Here is an 8,929-nt window from a genome sequence, read left to right as displayed (position 1 = left end):
GCGAAGCACGATCGACTTATTAACTGGCCGTTGCTTTGTTTGGCCTACTGCCTGTATCGCATCGCATGACGCCGATCGACTTTTCTAGCGTGCGTACGCGCGCCACACGCTGCCCGACCCGCCGCCCGGGGTAGTAGAAGAAGTAGCACTAGCACTGCACGCATGGGTGAGCATGGTGGTGGTGGTCAGGCGGGTGGACAAGCTGGGGCATGGGGGAGGAGGAGGACACATGCTGGTGGCGAGTCGATCAGTCACTGTTCTGTCACATGGAATGGAGCCATGGAGGAGGAAGGAAGGGGTCCCCTGGCCTGGCCATGCTGGCCTGCTGCTCTCTCCAACACTCCATCTCCAAGTCACCGAACCGATTGACGTAACAGTCCGCATGCACGGAGACGACGCACCATGCATATTTGTACACGTACGTACCAATATATTATATATATACTCCTACCACCAGCTGATCACTATGAGTGGTCAGCCAGCCTCTTCGTCCTCGCCGCGCCGAGCCCCATCCACTCCACCGGCCCACCGTGAACAGGGCATCTCGTACGTATGTAGGATGCGTTTGGTTGCAGTGACTTAACGGTACGAGATCGATCCCTTAAATATGGTTGTTTGGTTTAGGGTAAGGAGTGAGATAAATCATCTTAGTGTTGTTCTTAGTTATCCTTCAAAATTAGAGAGACAAAAGAGAGCATCAAAAAATGTCAAACAAATGTCTTGGCTATCCCACAAACAAACGCACCACTAGAAACTCGAGGGAGACGGGACGGACCGACGGAGACCCTACCTGGCAATTCATACTCTCTTTGTACCGTGTTGTAAGAAAAAAAAACTCGGTCTAGTCTACAAGAAAACGGACAAAACAAAAACTTCTGAACTCGAACGAGACGAAGACCCTACCTGCCCAGTGATACCCTGCTACCTTTCCCTGATCTCCTCTTACTCAATGTGCCGTGTTAAAAAAAAACTCTTGACCGCTAAGAAAATTATTTGAAAGCAATTTGGTTCAAACTGTATATTATTTATATACACTTTACTAATTAATATATATAATTTAGAAAGTGATTTCACATATGTATTGTTGCTATTTTCCAAAATAAATTAATTTGTTAATTCCATTTGTAATATGTTTTTATTAAAAAACTTTTTATTTTATTTATTATAGCACTTGATTATTTAAATCCTATTGTAGTTTAATTTATTGTGTCTATTTATTAATATAAAAAACTTCGATAAATAGTAAGAGTATGGTCCAAGCTATTTTCAAATTTGTACTACATAAAAAGTCTTTTTAAAGTAGCTATAAAACAGCTAAAACCTTTTAGTTGCTTCTCCAAAACAGAAGCATGTTTCAAAAGCAGGACCAAACCAAAACCATAATTTTCAATCGTTTTTTCATCGAAATCTAGAGCCGAACAAAAAAAAACCCGGAAATGGTTACCGAAAAGAAAATACGAAAACTCTGCATATCTCGTGGGCCCAGGTCGGCAGAAAGGATACGGGGCCAGGCAAGGTCCTTTGGTTTCTTGTGTCTGTAGCGGACGGCTTCAGGCTATCCGCACTCATGTTACTCTAAATTCGTACTCTAAAAGAAATATTCTATACTAGTCAGCAAGATTCTCTATTCTATACCACAATTCTTCGCGGTCATATTTACTCTATATTCCAACTCTATATCAACTATATTATATTATTTTTTTCCACTTTATATTCTCTTGCTGCAAAAATCTGCTGCGCTGGCTACTTACTCGCATGCTTCCCGTACAGCCGAACCGAGAGAAGGATGTTTGGAGTGAGAAGAGTAGGTACGCTGTAAATAGAGTTACTTAGGCTGCCTCCAGCAACGTCCCCTAAATTCCATCCCCTAAAGGAATATTCTCTGTCCTTTACAGCACACTCTAAAATTTTTTGTTCTCTATATCTTCTCAATCTCCAACAACGTTCTCTAAATTTGGTCCTCTAAAGCTACAGTAGACGTTCTTTTCTCCATTTCTTTAGTTTTTATTTGTTTTCTTTTCACCTTTTTATTATAAAAAATTTAACACCTTAATTTATGAAAGAAAAAAATTTTGTACAAAAAAATAATAGCCAAATTACTCATCTTCCAATAGTAGCATTAACAAATTATTGGAAATTTCTGTATATATTTGTTCGTTGCCATGTTCGTGTGCCAAAATCCTTAATTCAAATATTTAAAATAATTACTTTTGAACACATAAATTACCAAACAGTAGATATGGGTACGGTCGTCCAAAGAAATAAACTAATCAAAGGCTGAAGGAATCAACATGGGCCGATCGTCCAGAGAAAAAAATACTAAACAAAGCTCAGACAGCACATAGAGGACGACCGCTCGCGCGCTACGTTTGGCGGACGGCGAGTACCCTGTAAATTTTAGCGGACCTTTTAGCGGACGTTGTTGGGCGGAGACCGGACGGAAGAAAACGCTATATGTAGCGGACAGAACAATTTACCGGTTGTTGTTGGAGACAGCCTTAGGGCCTCTCTACGTTTACAGTCTCGTGTGCAGTGCCCCGCTGCGGATGTTTTTTGACTGTATGTCGGGTAGAGTTTGGTTTACAGCATGTCACTGCGGACAGCCTCACGGCTGCTGATGCTCATCCACCCACAAGGGACTGTTCCACGAGTTGTGGACCCGACCATGACGTGACCTACACTCGGCCGCTCGCTTTTTTTTTTTTTTTTTTTTGTAAGACGACAAAAGAAAGTTGTGGGTAAGTTTGCATTTTTACTGGACTTTCGTTAGTTTGTGCCCTTGCAAGTTGCAGTTTCCGAGTCCCATCCCACCAATCATTTATATTTGGTCCGGTCGCCGGCAAGGCAAACTAGCGAATCCCTGCTCGGGCAAACTGTAGCCGCCGACGATGCATTACGTACGGGTAGGGTGTGCATGAGATGGAGATGAGATGAGACCGAGCCTGCAGCAGGCAGAAACTACCGGCCATAACACATTCTTTTTCACTATTTATTATTGTTAATCGGGTGTAATCATGCTAGAGCCTGTGCTAGCTTGGAATCTGCGGTACAGTAGTATACGACCGTGTCTGATAGAAGAGATAGATACTGCACCTTGTGTAGGTGTTGTGCTGTGCAGTGGGCCAGTGACATAGCCAGAATTTGTTGATGTGGGTAACCTATTGTTAAATAATCGCTATAAATGTACTATAGCTATAAATCCTGTGTAACCGCTATAAATGTCTATAGATCCGTACTCCGCCGTCTGTACTTCGTCGTCTGCCTCAGCTTCGCCACTTGAGAGGCGTACTGCCCTACTGCTCTTGATCCATGCAAATTTGGGGAAGCCAATCCTCTTCCTTAACATTGGCCACTAACATACAGGGTAGCCCCGAGTCTCGTACGTCAGTGATCCATCTGTCGTAACACCTATACACAGCTTACAACTTTGCCTGTATGCTTGCCAATTCACAAATTTATATGTGTCAACAACCAAAAAGAAAAAAGAAGATCGCAAAGAAAAAAAAAACGAAGACTCAAAAAGATAAAAAAAATACTATCAAAACTCAAACCAAAATCTACCTAATTAAATTACACCGCCTCTCCACTTATTCCCCATTTACAACCCCTTCCCAGTTCCCACCATGCATGACCAGCTAGGCAGGCAGCTACCCGCCTACCCCGCCAATATGGACCAGATATCACACACGAGTACACGACCTTTTTTTTCTCTCCTCCCTTGCTGCATGCACTCGCCAGAATTGTCCAAATAAATTCCTTTCCTCCGATATTTCTACTCACTACAGTGTCGATCGCCATCGTTTGTGATGGACGATGATCGATCAATGGAAGTGGTGGTGGTCGGCCCACGGCCAGAACGGCGGCGTCTCGTCGACGCCACACAGGAGGTTGCCGAAGCTGCCGGCGGTCTCCGCGGCCTGGACGGCGACGGCGCAGCCGTCACCGTGTTGCTCCAGCTTCGGGGTGGAGGCGTGCAGGAGTTGGTCCATACCCACGCCGGCGGCAATACTATGTCGGCCGCCGACGGAAGGGTAGAAAGGGATCAAGCCGCCGCCGGCGGCGTGGTGCGGCGGCGGCGGCGGCGGATGGTCCATGGGGCCCTCGGACGCCGGCGGCGTGCGCGAGATGTCGAGGTTGATCTCGGAGCTGTCCTCGCTGCGGTTGCTGCAGGACGCCTCCGTCTCCTTGTTCAGGTTGATCAGCTCCGACGACCCCCCTGCTGCCTCCCTGCCCTTCAGTGCCAGTATCTGCATGCATCAGAAGCGATCGATTGATTAATCGCTGGCTGTTAGTATATATCAGTGTACAAATGTTCTGGCCCGCCCAACCAAAATGTTCTGTTGATATGCCAAGTATCCGGAGAGGAGATGATCGCGTAATCAGTGATCGCTACTGGCACGGAGATGAGAGATGCGGGCCGGCCGGGACCGGAACGGCCATCATGAAGCCATTGACTGCGCCAGCAGCCGCAGCATCTTCCTCGCTCAACACTCCACGCAACTCTGCCTGCATATTCTGCTGCTGACCTTTCGAAAAATCCTCTCTCTTTCTGCCTTTGGCCTTTGCAGTTGCTCCAGCAGCAAGATTCCACAAAGGCAGGCAGGGCCAGGCGGGGTAGCTAGTACGTTTAGGCGCGCAGACAATGAGGCAAAGGCAGCAGCGCCCAGGGCAGGGAGGACGACGCATCCAACAACCTTTTTTTCTGGCTGTTGCGTGCACTGAAACCCACATGGATCCCAGCTGAGCTACGAGTGAGCTGTGCGGCCAAGCTGAACCGTCAGCCCCCCAATCATTGAGCTGGGAAGCCAGCCATGGACCGACCGGCGCGCGCCCAGATCAGCATCGCGATGCGGATCACAAATTCACAATTCAGGCACGCAGTTGCCTAGATCGATCCGGGACGGCCGCGAGTAGCCGCCGCCGGCGAGCTAGGACGGATCAGACGCGCAGAGAGATGAGATGTGATGCAGTTGATGATCGAATTGTACGTACGTACGTACGTACTGATACGGTCGGTACAGACCTCGGCTTGGAGCTTCTTGTTGTGGGAGAGGAGGGCGTCGTTGTCGGCCTTGACGGCGTCGAGCTGGCGCCTCAGCGCGTCGTAGTCCTTCTCCAGCTGCTTCGTCTTCCACCGCGCGCGCCGGTTCTGGAACCAGATGGCCACCTGCCGCGGCTGCAGGCCCAGCGCGCGCGCCAGCTGCAGCTTGCGCTCCGCCTCCAGCTTGTTCCCGAGCTCGAAGTTCTTCTCCAGCGTCCGCACCTGCTCCACGTTCAGCCGCCGCTTCTTCTCCCCGGGCCCGACGGCCTGCAGGGAGCCGTCGTCCGACACCTCGTCCTCGTTCGTCGCGCCGCAGCTCGCCTCCTCGCCTCCGACGCCGACGTCGTCCGCGCCGCAGTACATCGTCGGGCGCTTCCGCAGCATTGGCGCCATACCTGCACGCATCAACCACAGGCGCCAGCGCATGTGTCAGGACCAGCCGATGGATCGATCGGATTAGGCGTCGGAGGCTGTTGACTAGCTAGCTAGCTAGCTCGCTATAGGGATGGATCTGCGCGTGACCTCGGAAGTCTTGCAGGGAGGGGCATTGAGAGGAGGGGAGGAAGGGGTTGTGGTGAAGATGAAGGGGAGGAGCAGGAAGGTGGTGGTGTTCTTGGGGGTCATGATCGGAGGGCGTCTGCTGCATTTGGAGGAGGAAGTTTGGAGGGAAGAAGGGCGAGAGTGAGGACGCCATGCCATTGCTGGCCATTGGCCTCATCAGAGGATCGGAGGAGGCCAAGGCGCATGGGCAGTATTTGAGAAAGAGAGAGCGCGTTAGCTAGCTGAGAGAGAGAAAGAGAGTGACGAGAAAATGCAATGCAACTATAATAGGGGCGGTGGTTGTTACAAAAAGAAAAGAAAATTGAGATTAAAAAATATTTGTCAAGAAAAATCAAAATAAATTTTAGGGGGCCCTTACGATGCCATTCGATTTTGCTATAAGAAAACGGTACAAAGTTAACCAGAATTTCTTCTTCTTCTTCTGAATCAAAATTCTCTCATTTTAACCAAGTTTATAGCAAAAATGCATCAACATCAAATCAGTTTCACAAAAACCTCCGTGGCTTACATATGTCTTGATTTAGGACAATACTAAAGTGAATTACAATTTACAACGTACGGGAGAGTACATCATACTCCTAGTGCTTTTGTAATTTGGGGGGAAATATATATAGCCAAGGTTTTTGTTTCGATTTCTTTATGAAAATACTAGTGGGGCAGCTAGCTGGTTCAAGGGCAAAAATAATAAGGGAGAAACTTGAAAAACGCTAACCATCAAAATCGCTAGGATACCAGATTCTACTGTTCCTTTTTTATCTTCTTTATGTAGAACCTAAATTTTATAGATGCAACTTTTCTTATCTTTTCGATGTCCTTTTCATCACTTTATCCTAACCGAATGATCCTCTACCCAATACCCATACAATAATGCCAACGTAGACAATACCAAAGGACAATGCAAGTAGAAACGACCTGTGTTAGTGGTTAATGAACGCAAATAAAGGAGGTATAGTATATGAGGGACTGTAGAACGGTACTGAGGCATGGTTGACAGTTGACACTAGGAAAACACACACACACACAATGACATAAAGAAGAAGTTGATCCAATGCATGGCACAAAATGTGTGTGCATACTGACAAGAATCTAATAATTACAAACGTTTTCATGGAAGCTGCATTTGATGATGGCCCAATGACAGTGTACACATGGTTCCGATCCAGCTTGATGAAGAAATGAGTAGCGTATCTCACTCCATCATAGGCGGCGCAGTAGCGCAATCATGCGTGCTTTATTACATGCATATATATGCGAGGAACTTAAGAGTAGCCAGAGGTAGGTGTCCATTGCAGGTAGGGCATGTATAGTGGTGAGAGACATCAAAACGATTCTCTAAGTCTAAGACAGAACTAAGAGACTCTATTATACAATAGAGTATCTATAAATGTAGTCTATTAATAAATACATAATTAAATGTATTTATACATCATCAGATCTATAAAACAGACGACAAATTCGTACAGTGTAAAGTGAGGCGTCTGTTGCTACTTGGTTTACGAGTTAGAGATGTCTCTTCACGGAGAGACGGCTCTAAGATTTTTTTTTTGTAAATACCCCCTTAAACACCTTAAAAGCCTCCACGTTAAACACCACTGTATATGCCCTTATCTCTATATATCTAGTTGAACCTCTTTTTTCACGTAGCTACTCTACCAGCTAGATGGTACAGGCATTTGTTAGAAAACCGGAGGGCGCCATCATATTCATGTCCAGTTTTATTTAGTCCATGCAACCAGCTGGGACGCATTCTCTTTTGTAATGCAGTTTGACATGGCATAGGTTTTCTACATTATACTTTTACTATTTATTTATTTATTTATTTTTATACCATACTATCTACACTTATAATTTAGAATAATTTGGTAATACATTTAGTTAGAAATCATGCGTACCACTTCTGTATTATATCAGTGAAAAACAGTAGCAAATACGTTGACAATGTTTTTGAAAATAATAAAAAACGCCCGTTATAAGAGGCGCACATGCACCACGCTAGCATCGACAAGCATGCATTTTGGTGGTTCGAAGCACTAGTGGTGGGAATATGGGTTGGGTTTTTCGGGCCAGCACGAGCACGGCCCGAAAATAGGATCCCAAAGCACGGCCCGGCACGAAATAATTTGGGCTGGGCTAGCACGGCCCGAAGGCGGGCTTGGGCCGGGCTTCAATTTTCGACCCGTCGGGCCCCCGGCACGGCCCGCATAGATGGGCCGGGCTTGGACCGGCACGACCCAATTAAGCCCAATCTGCTTAATTTCTTTAATTTAGTAAGATATCGACTTTATATTGTTGTTATATTTGGAGTTTATGTGGTCAAATGATACTAAAATTGTTTAATATCTTTAATTTAGTAAGATATGAACTAAAATTCTTTTTATTTATTGCTGGATAATTTAATTTTACACTATCTAACGACAATTAAAACAAAACGGAGGAAATACTAACATCAGACAGTTCAGGGTGGAGATATGTTTTTTTTTGAAAGGGAAAGGCACAAGAATTGCCCTTCCAATATATTAGACGAAAAGAGTAAACACTGTACAAACACTGGCACCAAAGCTGGCGCCACCACAAAAAACAACTAGCCAAGCAAGACCTAGCTATGACACTGGCACCAGAAAAGGGGGGAAAAAACTAACCCCCTGCCCAGTCCCCCGGACACTACTAGCAGGCCATCCCTCTACCCACAAAATCTTTCACCATCTGCACAACTTGCTCTGTCGTTCTCTGTTGACCCTTGAAGATTCTGTTGTTTCTCTCCACCCATAAGCTCCACCAGAAATAAATTAGAAGACCATCGAAACTTTTTCTTGAATGCTTGCTACAGAGCATCCTCAGTCTATACCACCATTCGCTAAGCGTTCCCGTCTTTGAAATACCGAAAAGGAACCGCAGCTCAGCCCAAGACAAAATCATGCTCCACACTTCCACAGCGAAGGGGCAATCCTTACAAAGATGAGTCACTGTCTCCAGAGACAAAGAACAAAGAGAACAATTATGATTGCAGGGCCATCCCCTTTTTTGCAAATTGTCAGCAGTTAAGATTTTGTTGTGCAACAAAGTCCAAGCAAAGAAACGACACTTTGGTTCAGTTTTTGCTTTCCAAATGGGATTGATTTTAATTTTACAGAAGTTTGTTGCGAATTGAATTTTGTAGGCACTACTTGAACTGTAGTTCCCATCTGCCGACCATCTCCAAAAAATGGTGTCATCGAGATCATTGAGGCTGTGTGTGCTGCTGATTGAAAGCCAAAGTGAGACAAATTCTCTCACTTCCTCCTCCCGAGTGAACGGCGCGCAGAAACGAATCCAGTAATTATTTCGAAG

The 8,929-nt window shown here is 45.9% G+C and overlaps 1 protein-coding gene across 1 annotated transcript; it reads right to left on the bottom strand.

Moving 5' to 3' along the window:
• Window positions 1-3,492: 3,492 nt before the first annotated feature.
• On the bottom strand, window positions 3,493-5,823 carry LOC100502458 (uncharacterized). Its single transcript, NM_001196936.1, has 3 exons — window positions 5,564-5,823; window positions 5,024-5,436; window positions 3,493-4,247 (listed from the first exon to the last, which is right to left on the bottom strand). Exons 1-3 carry the CDS (start codon window positions 5,757-5,759, stop codon window positions 3,822-3,824), a joined length of 1,035 nt encoding a protein of 344 aa, NP_001183865.1. The 5' UTR covers window positions 5,760-5,823; the 3' UTR covers window positions 3,493-3,821.
• Between the last annotated feature and the right edge of the window lie 3,106 nt (window positions 5,824-8,929).

Source organism: Zea mays, chromosome 9, assembly GCF_902167145.1.
Source record: "Zea mays cultivar B73 chromosome 9, Zm-B73-REFERENCE-NAM-5.0, whole genome shotgun sequence".
Lineage (NCBI taxonomy): Eukaryota > Viridiplantae > Streptophyta > Magnoliopsida > Poales > Poaceae > Zea > Zea mays.
Note: the sequence above shows the minus strand (reverse complement) of the source record. Positions and strands in the feature narration are given on the sequence as shown.